The 27,087-nt window shown below is 40.5% G+C and overlaps 1 protein-coding gene across 1 annotated transcript in view; it reads left to right on the top strand.

Annotated features, from left to right (window-relative positions):
- Window positions 1-27,087, top strand: part of arhgdig (Rho GDP dissociation inhibitor (GDI) gamma) — a 59,697-nt gene that overhangs the window by 21,327 nt on the left and 11,283 nt on the right. Inside the window, exon 3 of the mRNA XM_043711560.1 lies at window positions 925-1,008. Within this exon, the coding sequence (XP_043567495.1) occupies window positions 925-1,008 (84 nt within the window). The remainder of the gene's footprint in view (window positions 1-924; window positions 1,009-27,087) is intronic.

Here is a 27,087-nt window from a genome sequence, read left to right as displayed (position 1 = left end):
TGGTCTGAAATAAAATCCTTGATCATGGAGACTAGCATGCTCTCCACTATAAACATCAGACTCACTGATTTCTCTCTACCTCTCTTTTTAATTAGTGGGGTTAAATAAGCTAGTCTTCAATCTCTAGGAACTGTTCCAGAGTCTAATGAATCTTGGAAGATGACTGCCAATGTACTCACTCTTCCTAGGACCACCTCCTTTAGTGCTCTGGGATATAGTTGGTCAGGCCCTGAGATTTATTAGCATTCAATCCCATCAATTTCTCCATTACCATTTCTCTACTAATACAGATTAGCTTCAGTTTCTTCCTTTGTCTGAGCCTGACATTCCCATCATATCCAGTCCATTATTCATGTCCTCCTTTGTGAACGCAGAGGCAAAGTATGAATTTAGTTTGTCAATCATTTCTTTGTTCCTCATTATAAATTCCGCAGTTTCTGACTGTAAGAGGTCGACATTAGTTTTCATCAATCTTTTCTGTTTACATACCTATAGAAAGTATTACAGTCAGTTCTATGGTCGCTGCAAACTTACTCTCCCCTTCTTTAACAATCCTGTGATTCTTCTTTTCTGACTTCCAAACTGCTTCCAATCCTCAGATCTATTGTTATTTTCTTGCCAATTTGTATGCCTCTGTTTTACATCTAATACGATCTCTAGCTTCCCTCATAAGCCATGCTTTGACTACTGTTTTCTTTGTACTCTTCCAGCAGATAGAAATAAACAATGTTTTTAGCTCACCCATTCACTCTTTGAATGTTTGCCATTGCCTGTCCACTGTCAATCCTCCCTGTAACATTTTCTAATCCACCATAGTCAACTCATGTCTCGAACCATTGTGATTCCACTTTTAAGATTCAGTACTCAGCTGCATGTAAAGACCACTGACTTAAGCCTGTTCTGATGAATGTTTACCTCTTGCAGATCCCAAAACTCCCAACGTTCAAGTAACAAGTTTGACCCTGGTCAGTCCTACTGCACCTGAGCCCATTTTCATGGATCTAGCAGGTAAAAATTTTTAGTTAAACTATGGACTTTGTATTCCACTAAGTGTTAGATTGACAACTGTTGAATTTAATATTGACATAAACAGTATTAATTTATAACAAAGCAGCATGTTGTATATCCCTTATCCTTATTTCATTGGCCATCGTGTAATGTGAATGTCAGAGTTAAATTACAGGTTAATCTTCGTGTTCATCCTTTTGACTCAATGAAATTATCATTATAATATGAAGATTCAAGACACCTTCTTGAATTTTCTGATGAGTAAAGGTACTTTTAAAATTTGGAGCTCAGGAAGCGCACACCCCAATTTGATGCCAGGTTGAATGGATTGCAAAACCAACAAAAAAATCCATGAAGACAGCTAAACATTTTGCTTATGAAATCAAATGTTCTTCATTCAGAAGATTGTGAATCTTCGGAATTGTCTACCCCAGAGGATTGTGGTTGCTCCTGCTTTTAATATATTTATGACTGGAATAAATAGATTTTAATGTACTTATGGCTGGGATAAATAGAGTGTTTTTAGTCTTTTAGGGAATGAAGAGATATAGCGAATAGGCAGGTAAGTGGAGTTGACGCTGAAGATCAGTCATGATTGCATTGAATGAAGGAATGAAAACAATTCTCATCAACTCACTCTTCAAAGATTGCCTGTTATCTTGAGACAATGTCCCCACGTTCTAAATTTCCCAGTGGAGTAAACAATCTCGTAGAGTCTACTCTTCAGGCTCCTTCAAAATGTTGCATGTCACAATTAAAGACCATCAATCAAAACCCTTATTTCCCACATGACTCTCTGAGTCACGTGTTTAATTCCCTGATTCACTTGACCCTGTGCCAACTGGAGCATGGTTTAGGTAAAAAGAAAGATCACCTTTGAGGTTCTGTGCTTTAATTTGAACCTCATGTCCTCAAACATACTCAGCAAAATATAATTTCTAGTTTGACCTATGTTGTTTGTTCCTTTGTGAACCATGACTGATGGATCCTTATCCTCAAAATCTGTATTTGGTTCCATTCATAAAGACATCTGCCCCAAATTTGTCCATTAGTTATTAATTTAGTTTGTTAATATGAGAGCATGTTATAGTCTCCAAGCCTGTATACAAAAGTACACTCAACAGCTACTACAGGTTAGAAAAAGATAGAAAAACTAGCACCTTCTTCCTCCTCTGAACCAAAATTTGTGACTTAGCACTCCATTCACAGGTATTTTAACTCTCCATCACTCTGTACTTCCTCACTTGTAATAAAAACTGTCTACTGTTATAGAGAGCTGATGTCTCACACCCTAGCTGCAACTTCTAAATTTGTTTTCTGCAACAATTATGGGTGGCATGGTGGCTCAGTGGTCAGCACTGCTGTCTCACAGTGCCAGGGTCCCAGGTTCAATTCTAGCCTTGGATGGCTGTCTGTGTGGAGTTTGCAGGTTCTCCCGGGTCTGTGTGGGTTTCCTCTGGGTGCTCCAGTTTCCTCTCTCAGTCCAAAGATGTGCAGGCCAGGTGAAATGGCCATGCTAAATTGTCCATGGTGTTTGGGGCATTATTCAGAGGAGGCTGGGTTACTCTTCAGAGGGTTGGTGTGGACTTGTTGGGCGAAGGGCCTGTTTCCACACTGTAGGGATTCTAATCTAATATCTATTTTAGCAACCACTTGCAGCTGATTGACAGATAACCATCACTGCCACCAACTCAGTTTCTTATGAACTTGCTCATTCCAAGTTCTAAATTGAAGTCTGGTTGTTAATCCAAATTACAGCTGGAGAAATACTTACCAGAGAGACCCCACCCACAACAATATTCTGATTTAGCACTCATTCATAAAGCATTTTCTCCTCGGATCACCTCGTGCTTCCTCACTCTTCTAAGCATCTAAAGTGTTGTATTTAAGTTAATGACTGAATGTTCTCATTGGAAAAAGGCTGTTACTGTAGGAAAGTTCCCTACTTTAAGAATGGAACAATTCAGAGGCTTGATCACAAAATCTAGATTGAAGCTGCAGTGCATTGTCATTCAAATGAGCCTTTAAATTGACCCTCAATCTAGCCCTTTGATGGATTTAAAAGATCCCATGGTATTATATTTAAAATAAGCAGGAAGTTCTCTCAAACCACCTGGTCAATATTTATTCCGGAATCAACATCACTAAAACAGATTAGCTGATCATTACCATATTACTGGTTATGCAAAAATCAGTTGCTATCTTTCCAGCAACAGTGACCGCACTTCAGGAGTAATTAGTTGGTTGTAAAGCACTTTGGGCTATTCTGATGGTTGTGCAAAACACCATTTAAATAAAAATTTATCATCTTTCTTTACAGTCTCTGACTTGGAACTTGCTTAGTCGCTAGCACGGGTTGAAAGAAAGATGATGTAATCTGTGCATGAAACTAGAACTGTCAGATTAAATGGCAATGAAGTGAACCTAGAGGTACAATGAATTTATGTTTCATTGGAGTTGGCAGCTGATGTAGCTGTGAATGATGGATTTCCAGTAATTGCTTATTTTCTTATTTGGTATCTGACAAGAGCAAGTGTGATGCCAAAACTGATCATTATAAAAAGGTCGTATGAGTTGTTAGAAATTCAACTTCATATATAGAGGAACCTTGATTATCCAAACGAGATGGGTGGGCACTATTTTGTTTGGACAATTGATTATTCAGATAATCGATTTTACCTTAAACAAGGGAAACCATGGTGATCTAATGCTGTGCTCTACTGGAGAATTTATTTAAATCTATAATTTTAATGTGTTGAGCGCAAGAAGACACATATTTCACATGATGAACAAAATAAAGTAATGATAACATGAGAAAACGTTTTTAAAAATGCAGCAGTAGTTAGCATTTGGCAAAGAGTGGTGAAGACAGCATTAAACAAGTTCCTGAACAGCTTCGATGATTGCAACAACTTTTGTCAGTTTCTGGGAACTCAGTCCTGTGAAAGGAAGACAGAAGCATCGCCTCTCGCATACGTTTACATTCTCGGCCTTTTTGTTCAATGAACAGCCCAGTAAAGTGATGGTAATACTGTAAAACACTTACCTTTGCAAAGGTCTGTGTAACAACCTTTACCTAAAAAATATCCAGTTGCTGATGTTTGAGCCACTCGTGTTTCTTTGTTCTTGCCAGTGTTTTCACATGTTCTTCAGTATAGGTAAATCAAATACACTTACCTCTTTCATATAACGTTTTTGCGGGACCTTGAAATCTTCTTTGGATAATCCGAAATTGGGATAATCGATAATCAGATAATCGAAGTTCCTCTGTAAAATATGTCTTCTAGCAATAACAATTTCAGAGAATGAACTGTTTTCCATAGGTAATCAATCACTAGTTGATCATTTTAAAATGGATTTGTGGCAAATCAACTCCAATTTCACATAATCTGGAAACATCCCGCCTAGTAGTTGTGCAAAGTATTTTTGCCTCTGACTTTACATTGATGCCATAGAGGAGGGACAACACTTATTCCTGGTAATGCTTGCATGTGCACTTATTGCAAATCAAAATATATCCTTGCCCTGCCTTGATAGAGTTATGGCTGTCGAATTATCTCTGACAGCACTGCTCCAAGCATAGGGCTCGAAGTTGTATGGTTTTACTTGACCAAGTTCAGAAAGTTTTCATATGGACAAACATTGCTTTAGGGGAATGGTGTATAGTCAGAGACCAATATACTTGTAATTTAGCAAAGGAATAGAAAGCTATGCAAATAAAAAGCAGGTTTGTCAGTGTGTATAAAGAGAAAAGATAAATTTGTATTATATAGTCAAAGAGTCATAGAGATGTACAGCACTGAAACAGAACCTTTGGTCCCACCCGTCCATGCTGACCAGATATCCCAAACTAATCTAGTTCCAATTGCCAGTACTTGGCCCATATCCCTCCAAATCCTCCCTATTCATATATCCATCTAGATGCCTTTAAATGTTGCAATTGTACCAGCCTCCATCACTTCCTCGGCAGCTCATTCCATACACGCACCACCATCTGCGTGAAAAAGTTGCCCCTTATGTCTCTTTTGTATCTTTCCTCTCTCACCCTAAATGTATGCCTTATAGTTCTGGACTCCCCGACCCCAGGAAAAAGACTTGATCTATTTATCCTATCTATGCCCCTCATGCTTTTATAAACTTCTCTCAGGCCAACCCTCAGCCTCCGATGCTCCAGGGAAAACAGACCTAGCCTATTCAACCTCTCCGAAGAGAAAATGAGGTCTGCAGATGCTGGAGATCAGAGATGGAAATGTGTTGCTGGAGAAGCGCAGCAGGTCAGGCAGCATCTAGGGAACAGGAGAATCGACGTTTCGGGCATTAGCCCTTCTCCAGAAACACATTTCCATCTCTATTCAACCTCTCCATATGGCTCAAATCCTCCAACCCTGGCAACGTTCTTGTACATCTCTTCTGAACTCTTTCAAGTTTCACAACTTCCTTCCAATAGGAAGGAGACGAGAATTGCACGCAATATTCCAAAGTGGCCTAACCAACGTCCTGTACAGCTGCAACATGACCTCCCAACTCCTATACTCAATACTCTCTCCAATAAAGGATAGCATACCAAATGCCTTCTTCACTATCCTATCTACCTGTGACACTACTTTCAAGGAACTATGAACCTGCACTCCAAGGTCTCTTTGTTCAGCAACACTATCTCTAAAAAAGTCAGTAGTTGTGAAACAGTCATGGCTGATCTGTTGTATTTCGAATTTCATATTACCGTCTACCTTCAATAACTTTTGATTTCCTTGTCTCATAAAATTCTACCTACTCTGTCTTAAAGAAAATGGCACTACTTCCACCTCCTTCTAAGACAGATAATCACATAAAAGGAATTACATTCTCCTGAACTCTGTCCTAAAAGGGCATCCGAGAATATTAAAAAAGTGCCCCTAATTCTAGACTGATCCACAAGTGGAAACATCCTTTCCACATCCTTCTTAACACCTTTCAGGATCTTATACACTTCAATAAAATCTGCGCTCATTCTTCTAAACTCCAATGAAAGCAAGCCCCGCGTATCCAATACATCCCCAAAAGAAAACCCTGGTCTCAATTAATAACCCTTCACAGAACCACCTTCAATACATTTACATCCTTCTTTAAGCAAGAAGAACAAAACTGCACGTAATAATCAAGATGTGATCGCATTCATGTCCTGAATAATTGAAGCATGACATCTTACTTTTACATTCAATTCCTGTCATGATAAAGGACAGCAACTCAGAATGAAACTTTGAGGAGCTAACTCATTGATCACCTTTTTAAGATCCTCGGGTGAAGTCCATCTTGACCAAGAGTTTTGTCAGCCCACAGATCCATCAGTTTATTTAATAACACTTCCTTCATGATTGTAATTTCACTGTGTTCCTCTTTCCTTTCCACCTCTTGATTTACAACTTTCATAGAACTGTTTTGTATCCCCTGTGAAGACAGAAAAAAAAGTGTTAATTTCAACTACTGTTTCTTGATTATCTACAAGTAACTCCCCATTCTCACTCTTTAGAGAACCAACAGACACTTTCCTGACTGCTTTCCTTTTTAAAAATCTGTAAAACACTTGCAACTGCTTTTATATATTGTTAGCTAGATTTGTCTGAAATGTTGTATTTGTCCTTCTGATTAACCTTTCAATCATTCTCTGCTGCCCTGTACATTCTGACCAATCGGCTAATCTCCCACACATTTTTGCACAGTCATATGCTTTATTCCTTAAGTTTGAGGCTTTTCCAACTTCTTCAGTTAGCCATGGATGGTGGGTTGTCACAATGCTGGTCTGGCACAAGGCTGTTTTGCCCTTGAGTTTTTTTTCAGCGAGGCGATAATTGGCCAGGCTCCATCATGTCTAATGTTTGAATGGTTCATTGGGGCCTTGTTGTTTATCAGAACAGATAGTGCTTCAGGCCAAAAGTTTGAAAGGTCTTTTGAAAAATCTGGTATAGCTAAGGGGGCATGGCAAGCTCTGTAGCTGTGCAGTTCAATTTAGTTGGGAAGGAAGTTGAGTAAGAGTCACAGGAAAAACTGGAAGCCTTCTATTTCTCCTTCTGCCCTTATCATTTGAAACTGTAAGTTACCTATGCCATTGTTTACTGTTTGTACTAAGGGATGTGTGTATTGGAACTGTCACAAGTATTTTCGGAACAGCATCAGTAAGTCGGCTTTAGATAGGATAAGTTAACCGGTATTCTGTTCTTTGTGTTTCATTCCATAGTTTTATAATTAAATTTTGTTTGTTTAAAACTTGGCAGTCAAACCAGCTCATTTATTCCAGGAATATCCACTATACACCTAGCTAAACAAATAGCAGAGTTACAGTCTGGGTTACCTGCTTAAAAATGTTTTGAGGGGTCTGGCCTAGTCCATAACAGGGTTCTCTATTTAGAATTTCCATTTATAGTTGGCATGTACTTACTCTGAGTATTCTGAAATATTCCCTTAAATACATGCCAATGTGTCTCTATTGGTCTGTCCCCAGTCCTATGTGCTAAAACAGTTCAGTTAGCTCAGCTTTCATGCCTATACAGTTAGTCCTATTTAAGTTTAACACAACAGTCTTAGACCCAATCTTCTCCCTTTCAAACTGAATGTAAATTTAATCATAGTGTGGTTGCTACAATCTAGGGATACTATTACTCTGAAGCCATTAATTAATCCTGTCATATTATTCATAAAGTCTGTGTAATTTTACTTTTTCTGTATTTTCAATTTTGGACTAAAATAGATTGGATTAAGTGGATTTATTGCTGCACTTTTGAAAACGAATCTCTGAAACTCATTGTGTGTAGTATTCACTTTGCTGCTTTGTTCTAGCAATGGGGGAGAACGTCTCTGGATAGAATGGCACTGGGATGTGTGTCCAGGTGCATTTTGGCTGGCAACAGGTAGCTGATTGATTTTGTGCAATTGTGGCCAATCCTGGGTGCAACAGGTCTTTCAACAGTTAGCTGAATAACTTGTGGATGTGAACGATACTGAAAAAAGTTCTCAGACTGCTGGAAGGGTAGGTTTTGTGTGCGTCACTCTCTGCAGTAAAACTGAAACATGAAGAAAACCAATTACTTTCTCAACCCATTATTTTGCATCTGACCAGTAACTAAGAGACTTTGTAATTACTGTACCAATTGCCCTGTGGCTACTGCAGGGAAATGAAAGAAAATGGAGAAAGCAGATTGAAGAATAGAAAGTCCTGGCAACCAAAAGGAATGATTACTGGGGTTTGGTGCTATTGAACTGTGGTATCCAGTTTTTTTCCCTTCCACCCATAAACCCATTTTTTGTTTTGTTTATCTCTGTTTGTTTGTGTGCATGTATACAGGTTTTAAGAAGGTGATTCAAGTTTTATTTAGTAAACCGTATGTTGATAGTTAATAGCTGTTTACTTGTGATTAGAATTTACTTACTTGTAATAAGTACAGTACTTGGTAAGTGTGGGAAACTGCTTAGTATTTTCTGTGGACTTGATTCCAGCAGGCACATAAATTAGGAACTTTGTGAACTTTGATTAAAACATAACTTTGTGGTGACCCTGGGTGTAGTGGTGTTTGAGATTCAATGCACTTTCCTGAGTGAGTCATAACATTATGCAATACCAAATCTAATAGAACCTGCTCTCTGGTCTATTCCAGAATGATCTGGACTAAGAAACTATCTTGAATGCATTCTGTGAACTCATCATCCAGGCTATTACTGTCAATCTGCTTCTCCCAGTTAATGTCCAAATTGAAGTTACTCATGATTACTGCTGTTCCCCTATTACAAGTAATCAATAGTTTTTCTTATATATTGTCCTATATTGTGGATACTGTTAGGGAGTCTGTAGACCACTCCCACTTAAGACTTCTTTCCTCTGAATTTTTCTTATTTCCACCTGAACTGATTCGACATCCTAATCTGCGGAACCAGTGTAATCTCTAACTATTACAAAAATGTCATGCTTGATTAACAGTGCTACCCCTCCATTTTATCTAGTTTCCTATTCTTCTTGAATGCCATATGTTTCTCATAATCCAGAACTCAGTCTACATCCTGGCTATCAGATCATATTTATTTATTTCAAAGTGTTTTATCAATTCATTTACTTTGTCCATCACAATGTAGTTTTGTCTTTTTGTTACCATTGTAACATCTAGTCTTGACTGCTTGTGGATTTCTAAGAACTTTTTTCTCTCTGTCACTTCCTGCCATTCTGTGACCCTCATTTTCCACATTACTATTGTCCTCTCTTATCTTGTGTCTATACTGTCTAGGAGAAAGTGAGGACTGCAGATGCTGGAGATCAGGGCTGAAAATGTGTTGCTGGAAAAGCACAGCTGGTCAGGCAGCATTCAAGGAGCAGGAGAATTAATGTTTCAGGCTCAGACTTCTCCAGTTTCCTCATTTCCCCTCCCCCAACCTTGTCTCAGTTCCAACCCTTGAACTCAGCACCACCTTCCTAACCTGCAATCTTCTTCCTGACGTCTCCGCCCCCACCCCCACTCCGGCCTATCACCCTCACCTATTCACGCTCACCTTAACCTCCTTCCACCTACCGCATTTCCAATGCCCCTTCCCCAAGTCCCTCCTCCCTACCTTTTATCTTAGCCTGCTTGGCACACTTTCCTCATTCCTGAAGAAGGGCTCAGGCCTGAAACATAGAACATAGAACATATAACAATACAGCACAGAACAGGCCCTTCAGCCCACGATGTTGTGCCGAACATTTGTCCTAGCTTAAGCACCCATCCATGTACCTATCCAATTGCCGCTTAAAGGTCACCAAAGATTCTGACTCTACCACTCCCACAGGCAGCGCATTCCATGCCCCCACCACTCTCTGGGTAAAGAACCTACCCTTGACATCTCCCCTATACCTTCCACCCTTCACCTTAAATTTATGTCCCCTTGTAACACTCTGTTGTACCCGGGGTAAAAGTTTCTGACTGTCTACTGTATCTATTCCTCTGATCATCTTATAAACCTCTATCAAGTCACCCCTCATCCTTCGCCGTTCCAACGAGAAAAGGCCTAGCACTCTCAACCTATCCTCGTACGACCTATTCTCCATTCCAGGCAACATCCTGGTAAATCTTCTCTGCACCCTCTCCAAAGCTTCCACATCTTTCCTAAAGTGAGGCGACCAGAACTGCACACAGTACTCCAAATGTGGCCTAACCAAAGTCCTGTACAGTTGCAACATCACTTCACAACTCTTGAATTCAATCCCTCTGCTAATGAACGCTAATACACCATAGGCCTTCTTACAAGCTCTATCATACGTCGATTGTCCTGCTCCTTGGGTGCTGCCTGACCGGCTGCGCTTTTCCAGCAACACATTTTCAGCTCTATACTGTCTAAACTGCATCACTCCACATTGAGCTGAAAGGCTGTCTGCAGAATATTGAGCTTGGGAAAATAATAAGCAGACTCAGGGATATATGGATAAACATTTATCAACAATTGCTTCTGAGCTAGCAGAGACATGGAAAAATGGATTAGTGAGCAAGACCTGGATGAATCTCTCTCTCAATCTCAACCTCAAGCCTTACAAAGAAGCAAGGGCATTGAAAATGCATTGAAGCACCTCAGAGAGGAACATGGTGTACAGAAAATAATTTTATATCTATTGAAGTTTCTGTAACTTCTAATCTGAAACTTTTTTTGTGCTTTCTGCTGTATTCCTGTCATGGAATGTGTTGGTAAATAATAAGTCTGTAACAATCATAATGAGTGTCACATACATGTTGAATTATATTGCAAATTATGTGAAAATTTGAATTGAAATGAATTTTTACAGTACATTTTTGGAAGAAAAGAGATTCTCTCAATCTCAACGTTAAGCTCAAAGAGTGTTCACTGCAAAAGCAAATTGAAATAACAATCCTTCACTGAGTTGTCAAGGATCTCTTGTCAGCTTCAGCACTCAAGAGGAAATATAACAACAGCTAAACCACTGGGACTCAGTTTCACTCTTGCAACTCAAATACAGTACTCCAAAAAAAACCCACTACATTTCAACCGCCTTCTCCTTCCTATCTATATCAGATACTTCTCCTCATTTCCCTTTATCTGTGTGTTTTTGTTGTCACATTTCCTTTGGAGCAATAAAGCTCCACTTTCTCGCAATTGAGAAAACTTTGGAATTTGAACTCCTTAACTCTTGCTCTGGTTAATGAAGTTTATTTGGAATGTGATAGCGACATGCTAAAAAAGGAAAGCAAAATTATGACATTTATTGAAAATGACTGGAAAGAGATTTTAAAAAATACAGCTGAGACATGCCCCCTCCTCATCTGGTTGCAACACAGGCAAAATAAAATTGTATTTTTGTAGTACAAGAACGTAACTTTTTAGAGAGAGAAAATTAAAGGGAAGGGCAATGAATAAAAATGAAGGCAAAGAAATTGATCTTAGGATTCACTTTTTAATTTGTTAAAAGTGAAGGTCTCAGGACAATCTAACTAAATGAACTGATATGTCTACAAGGAATCAAGACTAATTTCAAACAGATCCTGATTGTTTTTCCATAAATTGTAGACTATGACTTGGAGGGCCATACCATTGTTGGTGCTAGAGCAATGGAAGCTGTGAAACAATACAGTGGAGAGGGTAACCCTACTGACCATTTCCTGTATGTCCCATGTTGAAAACATATTTCACGAACTCGATCTGTGCAGGTTCAATAAAGTTGAAACTTTATTGCTGGAACAGCACAGCAGGTCAGGCAGCATCCAGGGAACAGGAGATTCGACGTTTCGGGCACAGGCCCTTCTTCAGGAATGGGCCTGAAGAAGGGCCTGTGCCCGAAACGTCGAATCTCCTGTTCCCTGGATGCTGCCTGACCTGCTGTGCTGTTCCAGCAATAAAGTTTCAACTTTGATCTCCAGCATCTGCAGACCTCACTTTCTCCTCGCAGGTTCAATAAACACATGCACTGATACTCTCGACTACACCAGTGTTCAACAACAGAAGCAATCCGATTGTTGAGGTGCTTTTGACTTACCTCTGTTGTATTGAGAAAGTTTGTGCAAGTGCAGTGGTTTGTTTTTTGAAGGTTTAGTGATTAGCTGCTATCTGTATTTGGAAAGACCAGCTGATCTGCTGTCCCATCTCTACCTGAGGTAGGGCTCATAGTGCTTTTGGGTCTGCAACATGATCGAGAAAATGTGAAAAGGCTCCAGAGACAGGAAAATCCATGAGAATTACATCCAGCAAAGATTTCTTGAAAGCCTCCACCTAACCCAGGAGCAGTGCATGTAGTGACAGAATGACTATGACTATCTTCAGAATTGTGTTACACAACCTGGAAACTTGCACATGACTTACACATTTTTAGGTTTGGGGTGGGGTTTCAGTTATAGGGGAAATTAGAAAACTTGAATTAAAAAAGGAGGTAAGAGTGCAGAATTCAGGAGAGTTTATTAAAATCTCCAGCACAGACACAAATAGGACAGAGTGTATTGAAAGGGTAAGCAATCAAACTTCAAGCACACTGGACAAACAAATGACATGGAGAGGAGGGACGTTTAATGCAGGACTGAAAATGTTACATCTGAATGTATGTCGTATAAGGAATAAGGTAAATGAGCTTGTGGCGCAAATTGAAATTGGCAGGTATGACGTGGTGGGCATCACAGAGACATGGTTGCAAGGGGATCAGGATTGACAGCTGAATATTCGAGGAGATACATCCTATCAAGAAGATAGGTAGAATGGGGGGAATGGTTGCCTTATTAGTAAGAGTGAAAATAAATCAATCGCAAGAATTCTGGTCTCCTTGCTATTGGAAGGATGTTGTGAAACTTGGAAGGGTTCAGAAAAGATTTTCAAGGATGTCGCTAGGGTTGGAGGGTTTGAGCTATAGGGAGAAGCTGAATATGCTGGGGCTGTTTTTCCTGGAGCATCAGAGGCTGAAGGGTGACCGTATAAAGGTTTAGAATATCATGAGGGGCATGCTTGGGATAATTAGACAAAGTTTTTTCCCTGGGGTGGGGGAGAACTAGAGGGCATAGGTTTAGGGTGAGAGGGGAAAGATTTAAAAGGGACCAAAGGTGCAAGTTTTTGCACGCAGAGGGTGGTCCGTGTATGGAAACAGCTGTGAAAGGAAGTGGTGGATGCTGGTCCCATTCCAACACTTAAAAGGCAAAGGAAGGGTATAGAGGATATAGGTCAAGTGCTGGCATTGGGACTAGAATGGGTTGGGATATCTGGTCAGCATGGATGGGTTGGACCAAAGGGTCAGTTTCTGTGCTGAAAATCTCTATGACTCTATGATTCTGTGACTCTATGACTTCCCCCTTACAGACAAGAACAGCAACATATCCTGAATCTCCCATTATACCATCCCTTGATGAATTTGGAAGGTGACTGCGGTCATAGAGTCATAGAGATGTACAGCTTGGAAACAGACCCTTTGGTCTAACGCGTCCATGCCGACCAGATATCCCAACCGAATCTAGTCCCACCTGCCAGCACCTGGCCCATATCCCTCCAAACCCTTCCTATTCATATACCCATCCAAATACATTTTAAATGTTGCAATTGTACAACTCTCCACCACTTCCTCTGGCAGCTCATTCCACACACGTACCACTTTCTGTGTGAAAACGTTGCCCCTTAGGTCTCTTTTATATCTTTCCCTTCTCACCCTAAATCTATTCCCTCTAGTTTCCTAACTCCAGGGAAAAGACTTTTTTTATTTATCCTATCCATGCCCCTCAAGATTTTGTAAACCTCTATAAAGGTCACTCCTCAGCCTCCAACGCTCCAGGGAAAACAGCACCAGCCTATTCAGCCTCTCCCTATAGCTCAAATCCTCCAACCCTGGCAACATCTTTGTAAATCTTTTCTGAACCCTTTCAAGTTTCATAGCATCTTTCTGATAGGAAGGAAACTAGAATTGCATGCAATATTCTAGCAGTGGCCTAACCAATGTCCTGTACGGCCGCAACCTGACCTCCCAACTCCTGTACTCAATACTCTGACCAATAAGAGAAAGCACCTTCTTCACTATCCTATCTACCTGCAACTCCACTTTCAAGGAGCTATGAACGTGCACTCCAAGGTCTCTTTGTTCAGCAACACTCCCTAGGACCTTACCATTAAGTGTATAAGTCCTGCTCTGCTTTGCTTTCCCAAAATGCAGCACCTCGCATTTATCTGAGTTAAACTCCATCTGCCACTTCTCTGCCCATTGGCCCATCTGGTCAAGATCCTGTTGTAATCTGAGGTAACCCTCTTTGCTGTCCACTACACCTCCAATTTTGGTGTTATCTGCAAACTTACTAACATTATCTCTTATACTCACATCCAAATCATTTATATAGATGACAAAAAGTAGAGGACCCAGCACTGATCCTTGTGGCACTCCACTGGTCACAGGCCTCCAGTCTGGAAAACAACTCTCCACCACCACCCTCTCTCTTTCACCTTTGAGCCAGTTCTGTATCCAAATGGCTAGTTCTCTCTGTATTCCATGAGATCTAACCTTGCTAACCAGTCTCCCATGGGGAACCTTGACGAACGCCTTACTGAAGTCCATTTAGATCACATCTAAGCTCTGCCCTTACCAATCCTCTTTGTTACTTCTTCAAAAAACTCAATCAAGTTTGTGAGATATGATTTCCCATGCACAAAGCCATGTTGACTATCCCTAATCAGTCCTTGCCTTTCCAAATACATGTACATCATGTCCCTCAGGATTCCCTCCAACAACTTGCCCACCACCGACATCAGGTTCACTGGTCTATAGTTCCCTGGCTTGACCTTACCACCCTTCTTAAACAGTGCCACCATATTAGCCAACCTCTAGTCCTTCGGCACCTCACCTGTGACTATCGATGATACAAATATCTCAGCAAGAGGCCCACCAATCACTTCCCTAGCTTCCCTCAGAGTTCTAGGGTACACCTGGTCAGATCCTGGGGATTTATCCACCTTTATGCGTTTCAAGACATCCAGCACTTCCTCCTCTGTAATCTGGACATTTTGCAAGATGTCACCATCTATTTCCCTACATTCTATATCTTTCATATCTTTTTCCACGGTAATCATCTGCATCATGAGCTATTTCTACCTCAGCAGAGAGAAGCAAGATTAAAGGACATTTGTTTGTCAGGCTACTAGGAGTCCCAATAGTACAGGTCATCATCAACAACACACACATGATTCTACACTCCTCCTTGTATACCTGAGGTACAGGACCTCAAGGGCTACCACTTAATTAATAACCACTTGGTATGCAGCCATTCACAGCACAGCATATTGTTGGGTGCCCACTATCCTTGCAGAAGTCAAGATGTCAACATTCCCACTATCTTGATGTCTTACAGATTACCAGAAAATAACTGTTGTACCAAATGACTCACATGCGCCACCTGACTATAAGATTCTTGGGACTGAGGGACAAGTATTGGCAAACCAGAATATAGAAGTACATTAGCTACAATAATGGCTGCCTTTATTCAAAGAGATTTTCTGTGCCTCAACATTCATGCAACCCTATCTAATGGTGTTATTCTTAATGGTAGCTTTAAATGAAAATTTTATATATATATATGTCTTTCAAAACACTACAACACATGATGAGATGTAGAACAAAAACACATCACTGGATTAAAGCAAAGTTTCTGACACCTGGATCACTTAAGGAAGCCATTCAGTTCATTCATGAGTTGGTGTCCTGTTTCATGGTAGCTTACTGTTTGCTTCCGGGAATCCAGTGGTCACCTCGGCAGGAGATAAAGTAGGAAGCAAGCAGAACCTCTTCAGACAGGCTGAGAAAAATCCTCTGCTCAAACTTCAGTTTCCATCAGACAAATTCCTTTATTTGCAATAGCATGCTTCTGAGGCACACTCAGCAGCAAATCCCATTTGTTAAAATCCCACAATAAACATCAGCAACGAACTCCAGTACATTGATGATTGTGTTGCATTGTGTTCCAGTGATACGCCTGCCTTTGCTTAATAGTTGCAAGTATGTGGAGACAGCAAGAGATGAGGTTAGCATCATGTGAGGCTGAGGTGGAATATCTGAATGTTTGGGGTGAATGCTGATTGCCAGGCACTGCTGCTGGATGACTGATGGGAATGTGACAGTGTGAGAGGTGATGGTGAGGTTGGTATGGGATGCCATGTGCTCATAAATTCACTGACCTTGACGATCTGTGTGAAGTTTTTCTTTTTAATTCATTTGTGGGATGTGCGCATTGCTGGCTGGCCAGCTTTTAATGGTTGCCCTAGTTGCCCTTGAGAAGGTGGTGGTGAGCTCCCTTCTTGAACCTCTGGGCATCACTGAGCAGGTTGTTGCTGAGCAGATGCTGTTTGACAGCACTGTTGATGACCCCTTCCATCACTTTACTGATGATTGAGAGTAGATTGATGGGGCAGTAATTGGCAGAGTTGGATTTGTTCTGCTTTTTATGTACAGGACATACTTGAGTAATTTTTCACAAATAAACCAGTGTTGTAACTGTATTGGAACAGCTTGGCTAGTGGAGTAGTAAGTTCTGGAGCACAAGTCTTCAGTATTATTGCTGGAATGTTGTCAAGGCCCATAGTTTTTGTAGTATCCAGTGTCTCCAACCATTTCTTGATATCATATGGAGTGAAACGAAATGGCTGAAGACTGATACCTGTAATGCTAGGGACCACTGGAGGAGGCCAAGATGGATTATCCACTCGGCGTGTCTGGTTGAAGATTGCTGTGAAAGCTTTAGCCATACCTTTTGCACTGATGTGCTGGGATGTTGCATTATTGAAGCTGGGAATATTTGTGGAGCCTCCTTCTCCAGTGAGTTGTTTAATTGTCTACCAATATTCATGACTGGATGCAGCAGGATTGCAGAGCTTAGATCTGATCCGTTGGTTGTGGGATTGCTTAGCTCTATCACTTGCTGCCAACGCTGTTTGGCATGCAAGTAATCCTGTTTGAGGTTTCACCAGGTTGACACCTCATTTTCAGGTATGTCTGGTGCTGCTCCTGGCATGCCCTCCTGCACTTTCCATTGAACCAGGGTTCAATCCCTTGGCTTGATGATAATGGTTGTGTGAGAGATATGCCCGGCCATGAGGCTACAAATTATGCTGAAGTTCAATCCTGCTGCTATTGATGGCCCACAGCATTTCATGGGTGCCCAGTCTTAAGTTGCTAGATCTATTTGATGTCTGCCCCATTTAGCACGGCGATAGCGCCACCCAACATGATGGAGGTTATTTTCAATGTGAAGGCGGGATTTCATCTCCACTAGGAATGTGAAGTAGTCACTCTTACCGATACTGTCATGGGCAGATGCATCTGCAGCTGGCAGATTGGTAAGGATGTGGTGAAGTATGTTTTTCCCTCTTGGTTCCCTCACCACCTGTCGCAGACCTAGTCTAGCAGCTATGTCCTTTAGGATCTGTAGTGCTGCTACCGACCCACTCTTAGTAGTAGATATTGAGATCCCCACCCAGAGTATTTTATGCCCTTGCCACCCTCAGTGCTTTCTCTAAGTGTTGTTCAACGTACGGATTCATCAGCCGAGGGAGGATTGTCCGTGGTATTCAGCAGGACCATTCTTTGCCTATGTTTTACCTAAAGACATGAGACTTCATGGAGTCCAGAGTCAATGTTGAGGACTCCCAGAGCAATTCCCTCCCAACTGTATACCACTGTGCCACCAACTCTGACAGGTCTGTCCTGCCGGTGGGCCAGGACATATCCAGGGATGGTGATGGTAATGGTGATGGATAGAATCACACCATTGTCTGTAAGGTATGATTCTGTGAGTATGACTGTGTCGGATTGTTCTTTAATTAGTCTACGATATGGTTCTCTCAACTTTGGCACTAACCCCCAGACGTTAGTAAGGAGGACTTGGCAGCATTAATAAGGCTGTTTCTGCCATTGTCTTCTGGTGCCTAGGTCGATGCCAGGTGATGCATCCGGTTTCATTTCTTTGAGGCTTTTGTAGTGATTGGTAAAACTGAATGGCTTGCTGGCCATTTCAGAGGGCAATTGAGAGTCAACCACATTGCTGTGGGTCTGAATTCACATATAGACCAGTCCAGGTGGGAATGGCAGATTTCCTTCCCTGAAGAATATTAGTGGACCAGCTGGGTTTTTTCAACAACCAACAATGGTTTCATGGTCATCAGTAGATTCTTAATTCCAGATTTTTTTTGACATCTTCTGCCACTGCTTCCATCTTGTTGGTGACAGACATCAAAAGTTGGCATCTCTGGCCATCTGCCCCGTTCCCTTTGAAAGATGGTCCTCAAAGTCCTTCTGTGCACCTAACAGTCCCTGACAGAAATATGGTATCCACCATTGTATTCTCCTTCTTGACCAATGCATACAATACCTTACCTGTGAACTGCAGGGACTTGTGTTTTCCCTTTTCCTCTTCTCCAATTGCAGCATTTACAGCTAGTAGCAATCTCCTTCCATTCAAGAGAGTCTGACTGCCTTTAAGAACTGCAGGCTAGTTGTAATACATGCATATTGCTAACCCCTTGAAATGTGTGCAGCGAGCTGGTAGGATTGGTTGTGCTGGACTGCGCATAGAAATCATGAAGGTAAGGAGGTCCTGGCTCAACAGGAACAGCCATTAGGAGATCATGTTTCCAAACCTTGTGCTTCAAAATAGCCCTCATCAAAATTTTCTCCCTCAAGTTTAAGAACTGTAATTATACAAAATTGGAATACTTTCTAATCTGATATGTCAACCCTTGGATCAATTTTAATGTGTAAAATAGTGTTGTATCATGCTGTATCATGTTGAATTTAATCCACAGCTCAAGCATTAGGGAATTGGTTTGTCTGTTTCATGCATCAGCTTTATATCCACTGCAATTGCCTCCCAATGTTTTCATGCAAATTAGTAGATTAGAGCCTCAAAAGAAGGCTGAGGTATCAGTTGAATCATTTAAGGGAAATTGTATATCAAGGTCTATAAACTATATTTGCAACACTTTTCTATTTATTTTTCTGGGCTGTTTAGGTTTTCACATAGTCTGATGTGATAATGGTCTTTATTAAAAGAGGATTAAAGTGTAAGCCTAAAAATGTCCTACTGCACTTATATACAGACTTAGTGAGGCCACAATTTGAGAAGTGTATTGTGTGCAATTTTGGCCTTTTTAGCCAAGGTAAATTCTTTTGAGGGAATGCAATGAAGAATCACCAGATTGATTCCTAGGATGGTAAAATCATCCTCTGAGGAAAGATTAAATATACTTGGGCCTACGTTGTCTGCAGGTTAGAAGAAGGAGAAGTAATCTCATTCAAAAGTAGAAAATTCTCACAGGGATTGATGGGATAGACGCAGGAATGATTTCTCCATTAGCATTGTGGAGTGAGCTGGTTGTTGGGGGATGGGTGTTGGGGATGGGGTTGGAGGGAGGTGAACAAAAGGAGGGATTGTGATGAAGTGGTCTAGAACCAGGAGACATAGCTTCAGTGTAAGGGGCAGGCAATTTTGGAATGACATGAGGAAGAATATCTTCAGTTCGAGGGTGGGCAATCTTTGGAGTTCTCTGTCCCAGAGGACAATGGAGGATTAATTGCTACGTTCAAGACTGTGGTTGATATATTTTCTACATATTGAAAATACCAAGGAGCATAGGGATGATGCATGAAACTGGCATTGAAATATAAGATCACTCATGATCTCAACAAATGGGGGATGAGGCTCAAAGGGCTGAATGGCTTATCCCAGTCCTATTTCCCAGTCCTAATGGCAAGTAAATTTTATAATTTCCAAATAATTATCAGATGAATTTCCTCTGGGAGAGTCCTGCCCGCACTCTCTAAATTCAAATCCCTAAAACATATATTGGCAAGATATTCCAGGTCAACATGTTTATATAATTGCTGATAATTGCTATGATTATTTGAACAGAGGTACATTTAGCAAGTTATTTTTCTGATGTTTGTCTCAGTTAAGAAATCACATTTTGAATGGGCACTTTTACTTATTTTAAGTGACCAGCTAACTGACTTACAGCAGTACATTAAAACTAGGTCCCAAAGGAAAAAGAGCAAACGTGTAATGCATTGTGTCATATAGTGTCTCCTATTTATACATTTAGTGAACCTGGTATATAGTTTGTCATTTTAGTGATCTCTTTACGAAGTATGTCATCGTCTGAAATGAGGTTGTTGCTGTCAAGGGACATGCCTGCATTTAATCTCTCTGAAAATGAAAAGCTTTTACTGTACAGTTCAGAGAATCAATTGTTAGTAATAAAAACATGTCTTCCTGCACTCAAATCCAACTGATTCAATATAATTGTTTTTGTTTTATTAACTGAATACAAACTGTTTTAAAATTTATCCTGTGCAATGTTAAACTCAGCCAAATTAAGCTGTCAGGTTTTATTTTGGATTTTGTCAAAATTTAACTGAATGTAATGCCAGCTCTATTAAATGTTCTGTACTAAAATGGATTAAGCTTTGAACTGTCTCTTAAATAGAGCAGTGTTTTTATCTCTCTATATAATGACAAAATATTTATTTTCAACCTAATGCTACCTGAGGTCTTAAAATTCTTTGTATGATTGTTATCTGTTTAGTTGGTGGATACATCGTCTATTTTTATCAACAGCTGTCATTTTGAATTGCTCATTCACCTTCTCCTGCCTTCTAACAATATACTCCTATGTCTTTGCTTTTTTTTTCTACCTCTGTCCTTTTCTATTTAAGGTATTATTTACTTTCTTGCCTTAAAACCACTAGTTTCTTCCTTTTTGTCAGGTGTGCGTTCTCCTTTTTGTACGCTCTCCAGCTCATTGATGGGAAGCAGGAGAGAGGAGGGCTGAGGGACTGAAGAGCACTTTAGCAAAAGCCACACAGAGTTCTGGGAGAGAGGTGGGATTGGGAAGGTGTGAGGTCTAAAGCAGAAGGCCAGGATTGAGTGGGTAAAGCACATACAGCAATAGAGGCTATAAGGTTAAAGTGTAAATTAATATGAATGCAAAATATTATGGTTTCTGGAAATCTGAAATAAAAGTGAAAAATGGTGAAAATGCTCAGCAGGTTTGAGAGAGAGAAACAGAGTTAACTTTTCAGACTGATTAATTTGTTAGAAGTAGTTGACCTGAAACCTTAACTCGGCTTCACACTTCACAGACACTCCTGAGTATTTCCAGCATGTTTCATTTTTATTTAAGAACTAATCAATAGCTGACTGAGGAAGTGAGAGGTTAGCAAACAGCATAGGGGAATGGATGGACACAGTGCTACCCAGCTTTAAAAGGACTAGAAAAGAAATGTCCTTGTAAATAGACTACATTACAGTTTAGTACTAATTCATAGATGTGACATCTGTGTTTCATGGAAATAACAAAGTATGATGTGGGATGGCGCATATCATACAGATGTATGTGAGGGAAAGATAAATTAACTGATTATCACAGTGCTGTAGAATTATGGCTCACAACACTATTCAGAAGGCTGCTATACAGGTTCAATGTTGTTTATATGCAGGTTTCATTTTTCTCAAAATTTAATACAACTTCAGAAACAAGATCATTCCTGATATAGAAACATGCATTTATTTATCTATGCTTATCATTCCTTCCAGTTAGAATTATTACACTCAAACATTCTGTTTACCTTAAATTATGAAAGTAACAAATACCAGATTAACATCAGAGCAGGTGTAAGTCACTTAACCCCTCATGCCTGTTCTACTGTTCAATGAGATTGTGCCTTGTTAAGGTTTTGTGTTTACTCACAAAAATTTGCCAATCATATACCTGGACTGGTAAATGGACATTGACTTTGGTTATAGAGTCATAAAGACATCGAGATTATACACAGAAGCAGGTCTCTGGTCCAATTTGTCCATGCCAACTAGATATCCTAAATAAAATTAATCCCATTTGCCAGCATTTGGCCCATATCCCTCTAAATTCTTCCTATTCATATACCCATCCAGATGCCTTTTAAATGTTGTAATTGTACCAGCCTCCACTATTTCCTCTGGCAGCTCATACCATACACACACCATCCTCTGTGTGGAAACCATTGCTCCTTAGATCCCTCTTAAATCTTTCCCCTGTCATCTTAAAACTATGCCCTCTAGTTCTGGATTCCCTCACCTCAGGGAAAAGACCATGTCTATTCACCCTATCCATGTCCTTCATGATTTTACAAACCTCTATAAGGTCACCACTCAGCCTTGACGCTCTAGAGAAAATAGCCCCAATCTATTCAGTCTCTCTCTATATCTCAGTCCCTCCAACCCTGGCAACATCCTTGTAAATCCTTTCTGAACCCTTTCAAGTTGCACAACATTCTTCCTATTGTAGGGAGATCAGAATTGCATGTGGCATTCCATCAGTAGCCTATCCAATGTCCTGTACAGCTGCAACATGACCTCCCAACTCCTACACTCAATGCACTGACCCATAAAGACAAGCATACCAAACACCAGTACCCTGTTGACTTGTGACTCCACTTTTAAGGAACAATGAACCTGCACTCCAAGATCTCTTTGTTCAGCAACACTCCTCGGGACATTACAATTAAGTATGGCAGATTTTCCTCCCTAAAGGACCTGATTTGCATTTCCAAAATAGGAGGTGTAGTGGACAGTGAAGAAGGTTACCTCAGACTACAACGGGATAATGATCAAATGGGCCAATGGGCAGAGAAGAGGTAGATGGAGTTTAATTTAGAAAAATGTGAGGTGCTGCGTTTTGGAAAGGCAAATCCGAGCATGATTTATACACTTACCGATAAGGTCCTGGGGAATGTTGTTGAACAAAGAGATATTGTGAAGATCTGATACAGGACTTCACAGAGACTACTTGACTACATTCACCACACAATATGCTGCAAGCTAGACTGACAACAACGTACTTTCTATGTCTTCATTATTTGCTTATTTACACGGTCCCTTTTAAAGTGTTATCACTACAGTGGCTGATATATGATCTAACTCCATTTTCCTGCTTTTTATCCCTTATTCCTAGATAGCTCTGACTGACAAGAATCTATCAACCTCAGTTTGAAGATTAAAAATTTATCAAGTATTGATTACTCTTTGAAGTTGAGAGTTCCAATCTTCAACCACCTTTCAAGAAAATAAGTGCTTATAACTTTTATACCCAAAAGATCTGGCTTTGAGGTTTAGTTGATGAAATCAGATCCTTGATTCTCCAATGAGTGGTTATAGTTTCTCTCGATTTACCCTGTCTGTTCCACATAGTATCTTGAAAGCTTCACTTAAAATTACCTCTTAACCTCCTAAACTATGGTAAATGCCAACCTAATTTGTTTAATCTCTTTTCATACTTTAACCCTGGAGTCCAGCTATCATTATAATAAATGTATGCTGCACTCCTTCCAAAGCTACTATACCTGAGATGGTGGTATAGTAGTATTGTGACTGAACTAGTAATGCAAAGGCCCAGGATAATGCTCTGGGGATATGATTTCAATTCTCACGATGGATTTTTAATTCAATTAATTTGTCTAAAACATAAAGCTATTCTTTGTAATGATGACTTTAATAAACCAGCAGGATTGCCATAATGTCCTCTAGGGAGGGAAATCTGCCATACTTGCTGATGTGTCCTACATATGGCTCCAGACCTACAATGAAATGCTGTAGTTAGGGGTGGACAATAAATTAAGGCCTTGTCAGTGACACCCACGTGAACTGATCAGAGTTTTGTAGACCTGAGGCTTAGTTTCTATCCCTTCGCATTCTACTCAACAAGTTTATTGATTCTCAAACCTTTTCGACCATGGACCACCTTAGTTGGGACATAAGATCTTATGGTCTACCTTTACATCCTACACAGTCCACTTTTGCAACCACAATACATTTAATCAGAATCAATGGGAAGAATGGTTCTGCTTTTGATAAATATTAATGAGTAGCTCCAACAGGGAGAGCTTCAGTGTTCAAAGTTTGTGAGGCTCCCAAGCACTGAGGATGTCACCTAGACAGGGGACGAAACATCTGCAACACAAATTCCCAGCTTGGCGAACTGAACTACAACAACAGAGCTTCAGTGTTATTGCAAGCTTCACTTTTCAGTGGTTCCATATTTGTTTTCAGCCTGCTGTATTGAAAATCCTATCAAACTGCTGTATATTTTTACTGTGATATCAAGCTTTGCTGATAAACCTGTTTTGCATTTATTGTAACTCATTCCACTGATACGGTGACTGTTTGGTTCGGGAGCATCATTTGAGTGGTGAAGATAAGGTTCTATATCATATGGCCGTGGCTGAGGCCATGTCGGTGACTGACATGTAAACCGAGCCATGGATCATCTAGATGACCCTTGAAGACAACATTTTATGAACCATTGCTCCACATATGATGAGTAAAGATTTACAAGGGTGTTGCCAGGGTTGGAGAATTTGAGCTATACAGAGAGGCTGAATAGGCTGGGGCTGTTTTCCCTGGAGCTCAGAGGCTGAGGGGTGACCTTATAGAGGTTTATAAAATCATGAGGAGCATGGATAGGGTAAATAGACAAGATCTTTTCCCTGTGGTGGGGGAGTCCAGAACTAAGAGGCATAGGTTTAGCATGAGATGGGAAAGGTTTAAAAAGGACCTAAAGGGCAATCTTTTTCACACAGAGGGTAGTGTGTATGGAATTAGCTGTCAGAGGAAATGGTGGAGGATGGTATAATTATCACATTGGAAAGGTCGCTGGATAAGTATATGAGGAGGAAAGATTTAGAGGGATATGGGCCAAGTGCTGGCAAATGGGAATAGATTAGGTTAGAATATCTGGTCGACATGGATGAGTTGGACTGAAGGGTCTGTTTCCTTGTTGTACAGGTACACAATTCTTTATCCGAAACGTTCAGGACCAGCTGGTTTTTAGAATTTGGAATTTTTTGAATTTTGGAATAAGTGACAGTTTGACAGTGAAATTTTAAAAAAATCTTACCAAACAGCAGACTCCCTGAGTACTAGGGGCCCTGAGGCAGAATTGAGGCCTGCCAGTGCTGGGCCACGCCCCCTCCACATCACATCTGAGTGACATGTATCAAGTGGGTATGGAGTTGGGTCAACTATTTGCACGCCAAACTACCTTGTTAATGAGAAAAAAAACTTCAGGAGAAAACCTTCGGATTTCAGAGCTTTTTGGATTTTGGGATTTCGGATAAAGGGTTGTCTACCTGTACATCTTTATGACTCTATGACTCTATAAGAAATGAAAAGCGTTGAAGTGAAAACAAAGTGCTGGAAATATTTAGCAGATCTAGCTGTATATATGAGAAACAGAGTCAATGGGGTATATCCTACCTCTTGTGGGCTGAGCCCTCGGTTGTGTTAAGGTTTTGGAGGACTTTCTGCCGTGAAGCTGATCGCATTTTTTCACTGTTTCTGACACATTTGCCTCATTTACAACTGACCATGCTCTAATGGTGCTCCTCATGTCTGATTCCAGCCCCATCTTACCACATGCCATTCTCAAAATAACTGATAACTCAGTGAATTTCCCAGAATTACCAGCAATTCTAGTGCCGTGCCATTTTTAAAATCTTGCTGTGCTCCCAGACAGGTAATACTGGTGGGCAAATTCTGACATTTGCTCAGAGAAGGTAGACAGCAGGAAATCGGCTTGCTGCTGTGCAGGCCTAGAGATCTGGAGGTCCTGGTGGATGGCTCTTCCTCCTCCAGGACAAGCAATGCAGGCATGACACAAGACGATTTCAGCTCGGTCCAAGATTGCCACTCAGGGTGGTTCAGTTTCAGCCTTCTAGAAGAATGCCCTAATTTTAGTTGCTGGTGCATCTTGAGGTGCAGCAGTGAACTGCAGAAGCAGCCTGTATGTTTATGTATGTACCAGGAAGACGCTGACAGATTGGAATATATCGAATGCCAATGGCTATGGATGAGGGGTGCAAATGGCAGGTGCCCTTGGAACATGTCCTGAGACATTGGCACCCAGTGTCTAACATGGAATTCATTCAGAGCATTCTTTGTTGAGTTTGCTCAATGTCGAGTTTGTTTGGCAATTAAAAGCTGAATATTAATGAGGTTAGTTGCGCCATCTACAAGATGGTTAATGAACTCTTAACTGGCATCTTGCTGCTGCCTAGTGAGAAATTCATGCCTCTGTGAAAAACATAAAATATGGAGCAAGATGCTGCCTACATCAAAATGGACCTTGCCAGCTGGATCTTCTCATCCAATTCTGCCGCAAATCTCAACATAACCCATATCACTCTTTTCTTCCAATCTCCAGCATCCACAGTATTATGCTTTTTATTGTAACAGAGGAAGTTGAGCTGATAAAGTAAGACAAGGTTGATTTCATGAAGTGACAATGAAATGATGATGCAGCTGATATTTCTTATATGAATTTTAAGAAAGCATTTGACAAAGTACAGCGTAAAAGCTGGTTAACATAATTGTGACTTATGGAAAAAGGTCAGTGTCTTAGAAAAAGTTTAGATAAAACATTGAGTTAAAGGATGGAAACAGCAGATCATGGAAAATAATCATTTTTCAGATTGGAGGATGGTCGACCTTCTTGTTCTCCAAGAGAACATTAGCATATTTTATATTTTGATATGATTTTGATGTATATTAGTGACTTGGATATTAGAATTTAGAAGAATGTTTCAAAAAATGTGGAGGGATGGCAAAATGTAACAATGATGCAAATTTATTGCAAAAGCCACAGATGTGTGAACGTATTGGGCTGATTAGCGGCAAATGGAATTTAATACACAGAAATATGAGGCAGTGCATTTTGGCAGAAGGAACTGTGGGAAAGGCAACAAAGAATTAATGGCACCATTCAGAGATTTGCTTTGGGCAGAGGGATCTGGAGGTGCATCAATCTAAGAATATGGAAGGACATATTAGGAGAGTTGTTAGTAAAGTAGTTGTGATTATGAGCTTCACAGAGGTACTAGCCTGGATATTCTGCATGTTTTGAGCAAATACCTCAAAAACATGTTTCTCAATATTCTTGCTGGGGGCAATTGTGGAATGGAGTTGGATCCGTACCCCTCAATGGTATTTGGAGGTGGCCATTGAGGTGGCTGAGTACCAAGTCAGATTGCTTAAAAGGCCAGCCTTGGTTCTCTGGAACCTTCTCCCAGTATTTTCTTAAACACTAAGCTGTAGCTGT

The sequence above is a fragment of the Chiloscyllium plagiosum genome, chromosome 21 (genome assembly GCF_004010195.1).
Source record: "Chiloscyllium plagiosum isolate BGI_BamShark_2017 chromosome 21, ASM401019v2, whole genome shotgun sequence".
In the NCBI taxonomy this organism is placed as follows: domain Eukaryota; kingdom Metazoa; phylum Chordata; class Chondrichthyes; order Orectolobiformes; family Hemiscylliidae; genus Chiloscyllium; species Chiloscyllium plagiosum.
Note: the sequence above shows the minus strand (reverse complement) of the source record. Positions and strands in the feature narration are given on the sequence as shown.